The sequence below is a fragment of the Diospyros lotus genome, chromosome 5 (genome assembly GCF_014633365.1).
Source record: "Diospyros lotus cultivar Yz01 chromosome 5, ASM1463336v1, whole genome shotgun sequence".
Classification (NCBI taxonomy): Eukaryota; Viridiplantae; Streptophyta; class Magnoliopsida; order Ericales; family Ebenaceae; genus Diospyros; species Diospyros lotus.
In genome coordinates, this window is record NC_068342.1 from 7154426 (window position 1) to 7167898 (window position 13473).

Below are 13473 nucleotides of genomic sequence, written 5' to 3' on the forward strand. Positions count from 1 at the left end.
TTTAACAATAATAATTATACATATAATATCAAATCCTAAATCTCATGGTTATATTTTATAAAATTTTGATATAATTATATAGGTTTTGAAATCAAAACTGAAACACAACACAAGAAAGGCGAAACTTAGTTAAATTGGGTTGATTCTATTTTATGATTAAGTGAATTATAAATAACAAAATTTTAAATCCAACATCATGATTACTTTATGCTTATATATATATATATATATAATGGCAACCCAAGAAACCCTCTCCCTTGCCACAAACCAACCTCTACCTTGTTTGGCGGTGGAATAAGGTGTTGCCCGTTGGAACTATTTGAGTACACCAAAGTTCTACGAAAAAGAAAAGAAAAATCGAATATAATATGAAATAGAAATTAAAAAAAGATATTTAATTTAAAAATAATTAATATAAATCTTATAATACATCCAAATAAATAGAAACATTAGTTAACGTTTTATCATTCATGAACCATTACTTATTAGGTTAAAAATAAATAATATATATATATATTTTATTTTTAACCTAATTTAACCTTTCCATAAATAGAAACACATTTTTAAATCAGAACCATGCTTTGAATATTTTTTCAATATTACAAAATAGTTTTAAAATTATAAAAACTATCTAAAAATATTTTTTTGATATTTTTTAACGTTTCAATACAAAAAGCATTTTAGAATAGTCGAAATAACATTCTCGAGGTATTTCTATATATTATAAAGTATACAACATTTTCTATCAATAGTATTTTTATTTTTATTTAAAAAATATGCAATATTAACTAAAACAATTTTAAGTTTGTATTTTTTTAACAAAAAATGAAAATAAACAAAATAAAATCAAATTTAACCTTAAAAACACACAATAAAAACTCACATGTTTAGGTGAATAGAATATGTAGTTGTTGCTAGCCTTATTGATTTTGTATTATAATTGTTGATCATGTTATATTTAATCAAGGAGTTGATAGGATTAGTTAAGATACAAAAATATCTAATTCGGTCATTTTTTTTAAGTGAAAATGTTATTTGAATATTTAAATTTAATATTTAAGTGAGGGAAACTGCAATTTGTTCTTTCCGTTAACAAATAAATCCCAACCAGATAACGTGACGAAACCCAAAACCCCTTCTCATCTTATCTTTCAATTTCCCCCCCTCCCTCCCTACCTCTCTCTCTCTCTCTCTCTCAATTGCCCAAACCCTACACATAAACTCACGCAGAAATGGCCTCAATCTCATCAATTTTGTCTCCCAATCTGCTCCAACAGCAGCCTGGAAAGCTCTTCTCAACCCACCAACCGCAGCCCTCCAAGGTCTCTCCCAAATCTCGTCCCTTTCTCCCTCCAATTTCCCTCCACCTCTCTGTCTCGCGCTTCCGTTTGGACGCTCCGGAACCATCCCGAAAGATCTCTGCTTTCGCCCAAGAAGCAGCTGTATCGACGGCACCGGACCCGTCGTCGGATGGGGCGCGGAAGCTGTACGTCGGAAACATTCCGCGGACTGTCGACAACGATGAGCTACACCGCATTGTCGAGGAGCATGGCGCCGTGGAGAAGGTGGAGGTAATGTATCTATGGGTTTGAATATTAGCTGATTAGGTTGGAGCTATGTTTGAACGAATGAATTGGAGATTCAATCTGATGAGGTCTGTGAGGATTGATTTTGTAGTTGGATTGAGATACCTCAACCTCAAGAAAAATGTGGAGAAAGCAGTGAAGTAATGAGGACTCGTTTGGTTGTGGTTCCAATTTACTTTTTCCTGGTCTGAAGTAAGAAAACTCAAGAGAACTTCTTTGGCAAATTGTTTTTAGAAATTTTTTGCTGATAATTGATCTCAAAGTAACAAGGATTACTGGATGTAAAAAATATTATAACAAGAATTATCAAACCGGAGGTGTTTATTTGAAAATAACGAAGACAATTAAAATGAAAACATTGAAACTACAACCAAACAAATCCTAAATTTTCGTATTTACCTAGGATGAAATCACAACCAAAACAAATCCTAAATTTTCATATTTACCTCTGGTGGAGTTATCTTTTGATATAAGATAATTGGCTAACAAATCATGTATACGCCTGCACTCTATTTTCTTTGTGTGTGTGTGTGAGTGTGTTTTTTTTTTGGTACGTAGGATTATAGGAATGATCTCACGAGGTTGTAAAGAAGAAAATTACTGAACATCTTCCTAAAAGAACATTTTGGCAGAAGTTCATTTGAGAAACTGCTTTCCAACTGTATGTTTTCAAATGCAGTTCAAATCTCACGAGGTTGTAAAGAAGAAATAGCCTCAACTTAAATGGACATTTTGAAAGGGACCATTTGAGAGACTCCTTTCCCTCTGTATGCCTTAGAAAATAGTAGCAGAACCATTTTAAGGCCTGAAGGGGCCAAGGTCCCCCTAGCTTTTGGTTGATTGTTATAGGTTAGATTATGTGTGTTGAAGTGCAATTAGATTTTGATAGATTGCACCCCCACTCCCCCCCCCCCCCCCACAAAAAAAAAAAAAAAAAAAAACCAAAAAACAAAAAAAGGATAAAATTTTGTATTAATATATATAATCATGTTATTTGGGAAAGAAAGACAATCTTGAAACTAGAGTCTCACTCTTGTAACTAGAAATAAATAAAAAGTTATCTTTAACTGATTGTCATTTAAAATGAAAAAAGACATTGAACTCTACCTTATTTAATTTATTGTTATTTAAGTTTAAAGTGACCACTTGTGCCTTATAAAATCTCTCATGTTGCTATTGATTTTTATAATATGTAAAAGCAAAAAACTAATTTTAAAACTTCAAATAAGTCAAATTTCATAATGACAAAACCCAAAAAGTCTTTGAAATTTTTACAGGAGAAGGAACAGAGAAAACGAAGAATCTTATTTGTGATTAATTATAACTTTTATTATTTTTTAAAACATATTTTTGTTGTCACTTAACTAGGATTGACTTTACTTATGTTTCATATGTTTTTGTTTTATTCAAAATTAGCCCCCCAAAATTTTATCCTGGCTCCATCTCTGTTAGAAAACCTTGAAGTAGACTCATCATTGATGAAACCATTATTCTTAGTAGAGAAGAAAATTTTTTAATATGGCCTGAACTTAAAAATTGCTTACAATCATGGGCACTTCAGGTGATGTTGCGTGTAATTTACTTGAGGGGTGTGGGCACATGTGGGATGTGTTGGGAACATGTGTATGACACACACATTGGCTGTGTCCAATGTTTTTAATTGTTTCCTCATTACTCATGAGAACATGTCTAGGATATGAATGTTCAAATTGGTACATAACTAAAACATGTAATTAAATTAAGGACAGACACGAGACCTGCTTTTCCAAATTGAGGGCACACTTATAATAGACACGTTGGGGTTTGAAACATAATTTCTAGAATTTACTAACTGTACTTAATTTGTAAATTTAAATTGATTTAAGATCAAATGGATTGCAGAAGCTTCTGTTCAAACTCTAACAAAAGAGACTGAGAATGTTTTGTTCTTATTCAATGATGCACACCCTTATTCTTGTTTCTGAAGTCACTATCTCAAGACCTATCTTTTGATACCTTTTCAAAGTGATTTTTTATTTTTGATAAAAGTAATATCTATTGACCAAAAATTTTAATTGAGAAATCAAGGAAATTTGGAATATGTAATGTTGAATTACATTCACATCTATTTATATTACTCGAATCCTAAAATGTGATACATTTTTTAGAATGTATTGTAATAAGATTTAGTTTTTGAATATCCTTTGTGATGACCTGTTTATTTATTTTATTAGTTTGATGCAATGCAATTGCTTTATGACTAGTATGATGGTTATTATGTTATGAGAATCCATATTTTTGTCTTAATTATAACTAGGGTTACCTTGTGTGTGTGTGTTTATTTTTTATAACTAGGGTTACGTTGTGTGTGTGTGAGAGAGAATGCATATTTTTGTCTTAATTATAATATTTTCCTTCGTTGCTTTTACCGTCTCTAGTGTTTTTCAGAAATTTTTGTCTTCATGTCATGAAGCAATGCCATTGATCCAAAAAAAAAAAAAAAGAAACTTTTTCCTTCTGATACAATTTGAAGATCTGGTTTTCTTTTGCTCTTTTGTTTGTTCATTCTTGTTCTAGTCAACACATTTCAAACAGTGTTGTCAAAAGCGCTCTTAAGCGCAAAGTGCTGTTCTAATGCCTTTTCTTTTGAAAACAAAGTGTAGATGACAAAGCATGGCTAAGTGCAAAACGTGCATGCTTCTTTGTTAAGTGCGAGGTGGGCTTAAGTGTGCTTACTTAACTATTTTTTGAGTTTTTACTGTTTTACAGTAAAAAGAGTTGTTACTGTGTAGCCCCATTCACTAGATCCTGCACATATTGTATAAATTTCTCAGAGTGTTGTAGAAGAGAATGATTCAGTATTTGGTCATGATTTTTTGACATGGGATGTTGTTGCTAATATAGCTAGAGTTGAAAAGTCCAGATTTAATATTAGAAGCAAATGAGGCAATGCAACAACTGGGACACCAACTTCAACTTCTAGTTCACAGCCAGTTTTGGTTGAAGAGGTTAATTAGATTGCACCAATGAGGAGGACGACGAGAACTATAACTCAGATGAGGAAGATTACTTTCTAAATCTAGACTAAATCATTGAAATTGAAAATGAATTAAAAGGGTTCTTTTGTTCTCTTTTAGCATGAATTTTTGCTTGACAATATTATCTAGTAATTTAGTTGCATTTATTATGTTATCCCTTTATTTTTTTTCCCCTAACATTTGTGCTTTGTTTCAATTAAGCGTGTGCTTGCGCTTTGCACCTAAGCTCTAGAAGAGGCCTTAATGCTTGAGTGTGCTTAGAGCCTTTAAAAACATGTCTATGAAATGCTATGGGCTTAAAGTAACAGGCTTTTATACATTTTGGAACATGCAATTCTCTGACTTTGTAAAATATGAATTTTTTGTTTTAATTGGGAATCAATGAAGCATAGCTCTCTAGCTGCATGCACCCTCACAATTTGATTTACCAAGGTTTGTGGAGAACTTGGAAAGTGCCTTACATAACAGTGCAATTAAAGTGAGGATCACCATCACAGGGGACAAATTACGTTGAGAAAACTCTTGCTTGAGGTGTTTGAATTTCTTTTTCCTCCTGTTTTTGTACTTGCAAGAATGTTTTGTTAAGATTTTATCTAATTGAAGAAGTGGCTTTTAAGGTGAACATACAAGTTTTAGAGATACATGAGAAAAAAACAGAAGGGGAGGGCTAAAACATCATGTTGCATAGTATTGAAAGGGGTGGGCTTTTGCTAAGAATTTTCTTTACGTGTCCTGTTCACAGGTCATGTATGACAAGTACTCTGGAAGGAGCCGCCGATTTGGGTTTGTTATCATGAGGACGGTTGAGGATGCAAATGCTGCTATTGAAAAGCTAAATGGAACAGTAAGCCTTGATAATATGGTCATATTACCCGCTTTTCAAGATTAGTATATCACAGCAACAGTCCTGGTTTCCTTTCTTTCTGGGAATAATTTGGTTGAAAGTATTGCTAACTCTGTCTTCTTTTCCATCACAGACAATTGGAGGGCGTGAGATCAAAGTAAACATAACAGAAAAACCTTTGACAACTGTTGATTTGTCATCTCTCCCAGCTGACGATTCCCAATTTATTGACAGCCCCCACAAAGCTTATGTTGGTAATCTGGCAAAAACAGTAACTACAGAGACACTAAAAAACTTCTTTGCCGAGAAGGGGAAGGTTCTTAGTGCAAAGGTATCACGAGTTCCAGGGACCTCAAAGTCCAGTGGGTTTGGATTTGTCACATTTTCTTCAGAAGATGATGTAGAAGCTGCTATTTCATCCTTAAACAATGCTGTAAGTTTGATACTCAATTGTGAAAGCTTGGTTCCTGTAGGCAATTGACCGTTGTAAATGATAAGTGCCTGCATAGATGGATACTCTTATGGAAATGTTAAAATGCTATAAAAGGACAATAATACAACAAGAAGAGCATCTTCCTTGATATTTGTTCCCATCTGTGCTTGTTGGCCCCGACACATTGTCTTGTATGATTCATGTGGTGATGGCTGGTGACCAAAGAGCAAAGGGGTACACTTATTAGGCAAGAGTAATTAGGCAAGCAAGTTTAGTAAATATTATAAAAGACAGAAGATTTCCATAAAATAATTACTATTTATTTCTAAAATCTCACAGGATAATTGTTGTGACACAATTTCATAGGTTAGAATTGTTGCATGATTTGCCTCATAGTAAATGATTGTAAATATATCTTTCTGAATTTGTTATTCATGCATTAATTTCTCATATTTTAAACTGATTGAAAGTTAAGAATTAAGTAAAGAATTGCATATCTGTAATATTTGGTCAGTTTTTGTTTCTGAATTATTTGTTCATTGAGTGGGGAAAACCATAAACCAGAGACTCATATAGCCATTTTCATAACACCAACACAAAAGAAGTGGAAGAGTTATGCAGTAATTCCTCCTCTCTTTTTATTTGACTGAAGAATTGTTGAATTCTCAAGTGTTATTTATTTTTATTTTTTTTGGTAGGAGGGGGGATGCCACCGCCGTTATAATGTAGGATCATGATTAATTACACACACAGTTGAATGATTAGATTTTCTGCTTAATCTATTCATGGTGGTGGTTGTTTGAGCATTCTCAGTATCGGATATCTTTTCTTTGTTGCAGTTGCTTGAAGGGCAGAAAATCCGCGTCAACAAGGCTTAGTTAGGAGGAACATGGTGTAAGACACTGAGTAGTATGTCTTGGAGAAGATTGGGGAGAGTGATTTGCACTTAACTGACCCTTGAAGTGGTAATTGGATGTTCTTTTCTGTAGAGTCATGGCTCATGGAGCAACAACAAAGCAATATTGCTGGCAGTTGTGTTTGTTCCCAGAGAAAAATTTCCACATCCCAGTATTGGCAGCTGTTTCTTGTGACCTCCTTCTTGCTTCGTGTCCGATGATGAGATTAACTGACAGCGTACTAGAGTTTTTTTTCCTATCATAGTTGTATGTAGCTGTGATCGAGGCTTGTATGTTGTTAATAACTATATATATGTATCTGATCTCACAGGCTTCAGCTTCGTGCTCTGTAATTGCGCGTTTGAGTCAGTCGGATGTTCTTCACATCTTTCAATGTATTTTCCGACCGTTCTAATAAGTTGGTGTACGCATCACCGTGCATTGAGTTCTGCCCATGTCAAACATTGGGTTAAGCTTTGAAAACTCAATTGTTTTGGTTCTATTGGTTGTGTTGACTTAATATTTATTTATAAATTATATTATTTTATTACCATAATAATATGAAAATACCTTTTAATCAATCGATAAAACCCAATTTTATATTTGAATGGCTACATTCATATGGAATTTTTATTTTTATTTTTATTTTTATTTTTATGGAACTTTAGATACGCTAATTAGGAGGAATTTCCAACACCCAGAAAATGAAACATCAAGCCGAAAAGAAGGGCGAACTTATAATTTATGTACAAAACAAAATTAGGAAAATACTAATGATGATGGCCAAAACAATGTCGTTTCAATTACATCGTTAGCCGGGCGAGATGGTAAATTCCCACAAATGGAAGGCCATTTCACATGTTTCCAATTGAGTTGGCGCCATTTCCCGCGCCATTACTGCTCTCGAAAACACTTTCTTTGCTATTTAGATTCAATTCGAAGCCCTAACTCTCTGTAATTCTCTCCAAATCCATCGATCTCTCTCTGTCGCTGTTCGATCTGTGACAGAAGATGTTCTATTCGCATACGTTTCTGGCCCGGAAAGGGCCGCTCGGAACTGTTTGGTGCGCCGCGCATTTACAGCACAGGCTCAAGAAATCTCACTACACCTCCACTGATATCTCCTCCACCGTCGGTTCGTTTTCGTTGCTCTCCCTATGAATCCCCCTCTTCATCTCTCCCATCAAATCCTTTTTGACATTCGTATATTGGCACGAGTTTTGTTCTAAACCCTCATTTTGTTGTCCAGTTTATTGTGAACTTCATTGTTGGAGAAGCAGTTAATTAGGGAATGCATTATCTTTGCTACATCTAATACGAGGTCAATTCAAGTATTCATTTTTTGTTTGGGGTTTTGAAATTCGGCATTGAAACTGATTTCTGGTTAAAATCATAAAAAACTACTGCTTTGGTTGCGTTGGAAATTGGTTTTGTGCGCTTTCTTGTTTTTGTACGTGTGCTGGGTTCCGAACAATGCTTGTGTGTTCCATTATTTTTGATGGATGGTTTTCGTCAGAACGTGAAATCCTTTTGCAACGAACAACCAGTAAGTATTCTAGTTGTAGATGCCAGTTTCCACACTTGCTGATTCTCAAATTCAGATAGATTAATCTTGTTGAAAGTTGAGAGGTAAAAGATATATTGCCAGAATTTTTACAGAGATAATTATTTGAATTGATGTGATGATGATATTTTTTTAACATATATGCCCTTCGACAATTATTTGTTTCAAAATGATAATCCAAATTGCCCAATTATTCTGCTAAGAAAAATTAGCTTGATTTTTTGTTTGTCTAAAATTATCCAATATGCTGTAATACATTCTTCTGCCGGGGAAAACAAAATTTTTATTGGTTGTCTTATCATTTGATCAACACTGATATCTTTTATTTTTATTTTTTTTCATTTTTTGGCTCACAGCATTTACTCATCTGAACAAAGAAAATATACTTCTTTTGTTGTCACATCATTCGCTTCAGAACATGTCTTACTGTTTCATCATTCGATTGGCAGTCTGTTTTCTGGATGCATGCTTTTTTGCTTCTTCTCTTCCTTTAAACCCATGTCTGACTTGCATAAAAATGTATATAAACTGGCATATTGGTCTTGCTTGATCATTTGTTGACTAGATGTTTTTTCCCCATTCTGCATGCATTTTTCAGAGAGCATTATGTATCCAGAAGTTCCCATAGCACTGAGAATGGTCGGCCATCTTCTGCTTGGTGTAGTTCGGATATACTCAAAGAAAGTTGACTATCTATACCAAGATTACAATTTTTTTCTGATAAGCATAAGGAAGGCCTCTGCTGCTGTAGAAGTTAATCTACCAGAAGATGCAACCCATGCACCTTTTCATTCTGTCACTTTGCCGGACACATATGAACTTGACGCTGTGAATTTGGAAGATGACTTCTATAACGAGGGGTAATTTGAGCAATCTGGTGCATTTGTATCCTTATGATATGTAGATAACACAATTACTTCTAATTCTCAGGGTTCAGGATAATCATCTTCGGAGCCAGGATGAGATAACACTTAAAGTTGGTAATATTACACATTCTTGCCTGAATCGAGTTCTTTAAATTATTTCACTCTAATTTATTATTTATTGACTAAAAATGGGAAACAATTGAACTGGGATTATTTATTACAGATCAAATTCCAACTGGTAGAGATCCGTACATTACCATAGCTTTTGAGGAGGTAACTCTATTCCCTTGTCATATTTAATTCTTGTATTGGGAGGCATCTGAGTTTCTGTATCACATAAACTCACATGTATGTTCTTGTAGGAAACATTGAGGGATTTTTTACATTCAGAAGATGCTTCTGGATCCGGAGCCAGAACGATGGAGGAGTATGTTTTTGGATAAAAAACGATGCTCTTATTATTTCCCTGTGTTGTAAGGAAGTAATGAGTTTCTCTCTTTTACAGTTTGCATACTTCATTTCCAGTGCCCCCAACTTCTGTCTCCGAACATCCTGTTCAAACAGGAGATGCTGAGAGGCTTGATGAAGATAATATCCCAGAATTTGAAGTTATGAGGGATCCTGGTCATGATTTTAATGTGGATAGCAATCCACTTTGGCCAGATCAAGGGAATGATGTAATTGAACCTGACAAAATTTTGGAGCAAATGATAAATGAGAAGGAAAATCATACTCCTGGAGCAGAAGAAATATTAGTCTCCGGAGGTCATTCTCCCCAGTCACAGCAACATGCAGAACCGAATGTTTCTGATGCTTCAGACCAGGCTCCTGACTCTACTACACATATTTCATTTGGTAGGTTCAAATTTTTTACCTTTGGTTAAAGGCAAAGCCTGGATTTGTTTTTTTTATCTGAGTATGCTTGCTTTATTATGGTGCAGGGCATGTATCACCTGAATTTGCAATTCCTTCAATACCACAAGTTGCTCAGCCAAAAGCAAGACCAAGAAAGAGAAAACAGCTATTTGATGAGGCAACAGTATTGACAAATAAGTAAGGATTTGAAGAGGATTCATATGAGATTTTTTCCCCTTTTGATTCTTCTAGCACTTTGTCCCAAGTGGGATTAAGGCTTGATATGTTGGTGTTTTATTCTTCAAGCACTTCATTGTTCTTGTCATTATTAATATTATAATTTTTTTTGAAGTTTTCATCATACAAGAATATGGATATGACAGGTTTATGAAGGGGGCACTTCATAACTGTAGTGATCTAAGGCGAAAGAGGAAATGTTGCCCTTCTTCTGATTTGGATGTCTGGAAGTCAAATAATAGACTAAGAAAAGAAAAGATTTTTTTCGAGCCATTAATCACTGGTAACTGGAATTCTTTTTTCAGTGTTCTACCTTTAGTCCTCATCTCTCAGACAAAATTTGCTAAATGAGAATCTGGTGTATCTGCAGGGTTGTGTGCAGATCTATGTAACACCTACAAGACGGACTTAATTTCTGTGAAACCTCATTTAGCTTCTGTTAAAGAAGCTTCCACAGAGCCCAGTGTTGCAAAGTCCCCTGCTCAGATGCATGAACCTGTGCATGACCTTGATATGGAAATTGAACATCTTAGAAATTATGAAGGCCCTGTTGGCAGCAACATTTTACATGAAATCATTGGTTCCCCTAATAGAATGATGCCTTCTGAAACCAGATCCATGTCTTCTCCGCACAGAAATGACTTCACTCCTGCTTCGGCTGATCTCTTAGGCTCAGAATCAGAACTTCAACAGGGAAAAACTGTTGGGACTGGGGCACAGCCCACACCTGACCTGGCAGCATCTACTGGAACTTTTGGCTCAGAGACTGAAACACCAATGACAACTTTCACAGAGTGGCGAGGATTAGAGAGTACTGGTCTTCCAGATATTCCTGAGGTGATGGATTCAGCCGAAGAAGATGTAAGCTTCTCATGTTTGAATTCATTTATGCACTTTGACTGCTTCCATTGGAGGTACTTGTGCTTATCTTTCGTGGTCCATCGTGTTTCTTTTTCTATCACATAATTGTTGGCTTATATTCGATACCAACAAATTTAGAAGATACATGAATTCACATGACATGCATTATGGTCCTCTTTTGCTTAAAGTATTACATAATCATCAATATACTTGATAAAAATTTATGAAGAATTACTTCTATCATCTGACATTCATTTTATTTTTCACAATTCAAGTTAAGTCAACAAAACATTATAAACCACACAATATATCAAGCCTTTCCCCCACGCAGCTACATGAATTTTAACTCACCAATTATTTCCATCTATGACCTTATCTTTTTATAAGGCCCTTATGACTCATTATACCTACTTGTCTCCCACCAAGTTTTTTTTTTTTTGGTCTTCCTCAACCCTTTTTGCTAGACATGTTTCATTCTATCCACTGTTCTCACAGCAGCCTCTATTGGTTTTCTCACATGACATGACCAAACATCTTAATTCAGAACAAAATGCAAAATAACAAACCCCGACAACACTAGAATTCTGTTACTACCTGGGATTCTTAAACAAATCCCAGTCAATAACACCTTGTAACTATACTAGGTAAATCTACTAAAACGGCCAACAATATTCCTCCATACCCAAGCTGCTAGCCTCATTTGCCTGTCTTGGAATGAGATCAAGCTCTCATCCAGAATGTCTCCTCCTTATATCCCAGATATCTGAGATAAGTCTTCAATGACCAGTGCATTCATTTCCCAAAACAATTGCATTCATTAATCACTAACTGTGAATCTCCCTCAAAAACTTCAGCAGCAATGGCACTATCTCCTCAGCCAATGCAAATCCTTGTGTCTTTAACCTTTCCAGTGTTATCCCTAATTACAATTCCCCTAGCCCATGCTCTCATTCTTCTAGGCTGCATTAAAATTTATCTTTGCATGACTAACCCCAGGAGGTTTCAACCAGGATGAAATATTTCTAAATCCCACCAAAAGATTTGAAGAATGGATCTTACTACAAGGAGAAAGAGGGTGTTCTCCGCATATCTCTAACCTTTTCTTTTATGCTCCTTATATGGTCACTTGAAAACATCTTAGGCCAGTTCCATTTAAGGCTCAATCCAATAAATTTTTGACTAAAAGGTGTAGATTGTACATAAATGTGTTGTCTAGTATCTATAGTTTCACTGAAATGCACCTTTAGCAATCAAGCTGAGAATGGTTTTCAGATAGTGTTGCATTTCATTGCAGGACCTACACTTTTTGGCCTCTGAAGACTATACACCTATAAGTAAGTGAAGAAGCTTTTGTCAATCTTTTGATTTCTATATGGATGATTCTGTTTTCCCCTGTTAAACACAGGACCACAAATAGCAGTAGACGGACATTTTAGTGTTATCTACATTTTATTTCAAATCAAATCCTTGAATGACATAATCGTGCTTTTACCAGACTACCAAAGGACTCTAGGAGTTGACAAAATAGCTTCATTATCTGGGACAACAAGGTAGCTTCCTGCAAAATATAAACTGTTACAAATAGAACTTCATTTTCTCTATGTAGCTGGTAAATGTGTGTTGGTACTTGTTTGCAGGAAAGTTGTGGAATATTTAAAAGATAAGTCATCAGTTACACCCATCTCAGAAGATTTATCTGGTGATATGAACTTGAACAATATTTTAAAAGGAAAAAGCAGAAAAGTATGTGCTCGAATGTTCTTTGAAACTCTGGTAAGTTTCTGAAACCTTTCATTCAGTTTTGTGGTTTATGAGTTCCTGCCTGCCTTACCTGTTAAACACCAAATTTTGTGAAGACTTCAATATGTTATAATTGTCATCGTGTTTGTGTTTGCATGCAGATGATTGAGAATACGTATATTGAGGTGAATATTATGTGTATTACCACTTCAGTTACTGCAAAAGTGAATTGATGGAATACTTAATAAGCATATTTCTTGTTCTTGTCAAATTTCTTGAGAGGAATTAGTACTTGATACTGTGAAGTGTGAACAGTACCATACATATCCATATTGGTGAGGTCTGATCCAATTATTCTGCTTGGTCATCCATAAAACAATTCTATTACATTTTTAACCTATTTGCCTATTTAACGATGGTTTTTGGTATTAGAGCAATTTTCATTCTGCTCCAAGTCTGAGCAGTTCTTGTTTATGTTTGTTGGGGTAACTAGTTCACAGTAAACCAAGAGAGCTATTGCATCTCTACATGGTTTCAATTATCTGTCAACTTCATCACATTGGACTAATGGTAT

General features: G+C 34.9%; 2 protein-coding genes across 3 annotated transcripts; both read left to right on the top strand.

Annotated features, from left to right (window-relative positions):
* Nucleotides 1-1142: 1142 nt before the first annotated feature.
* LOC127801868 (30S ribosomal protein 2, chloroplastic) lies at nt 1143-7194 on the top strand. Of its 2 annotated transcripts, XM_052337358.1 has the most exons (5): nt 1143-1571; nt 5346-5447; nt 5581-5880; nt 6720-6774; nt 6870-7194. In XM_052337358.1, exons 1-4 carry the CDS (start codon nt 1233-1235, stop codon nt 6756-6758), a joined length of 780 nt encoding a protein of 259 aa, XP_052193318.1. In that variant the 5' UTR covers nt 1143-1232; the 3' UTR covers nt 6759-6774; nt 6870-7194. The 2 variants fall into 2 exon arrangements, with proteins under 2 accessions (XP_052193318.1, XP_052193317.1); XM_052337357.1 differs by having other exon boundaries at nt 6720-7194.
* Nucleotides 7195-7657: 463 nt separating this feature from the next.
* Nucleotides 7658-13467, top strand: LOC127801869 (sister chromatid cohesion 1 protein 3). The gene is made up of 13 exons (XM_052337359.1): nt 7658-7911; nt 8939-9200; nt 9271-9320; nt 9430-9479; nt 9569-9633; nt 9712-10061; nt 10148-10259; nt 10445-10581; nt 10669-11159; nt 12454-12493; nt 12655-12709; nt 12797-12932; nt 13061-13467. The coding sequence occupies exons 1-13, from the start codon at nt 7788-7790 to the stop codon at nt 13130-13132; spliced, it is 1944 nt and encodes a 647-aa protein (XP_052193319.1). The 5' UTR covers nt 7658-7787; the 3' UTR covers nt 13133-13467.
* The last annotated feature ends 6 nt before the right edge of the window (nt 13468-13473 follow it).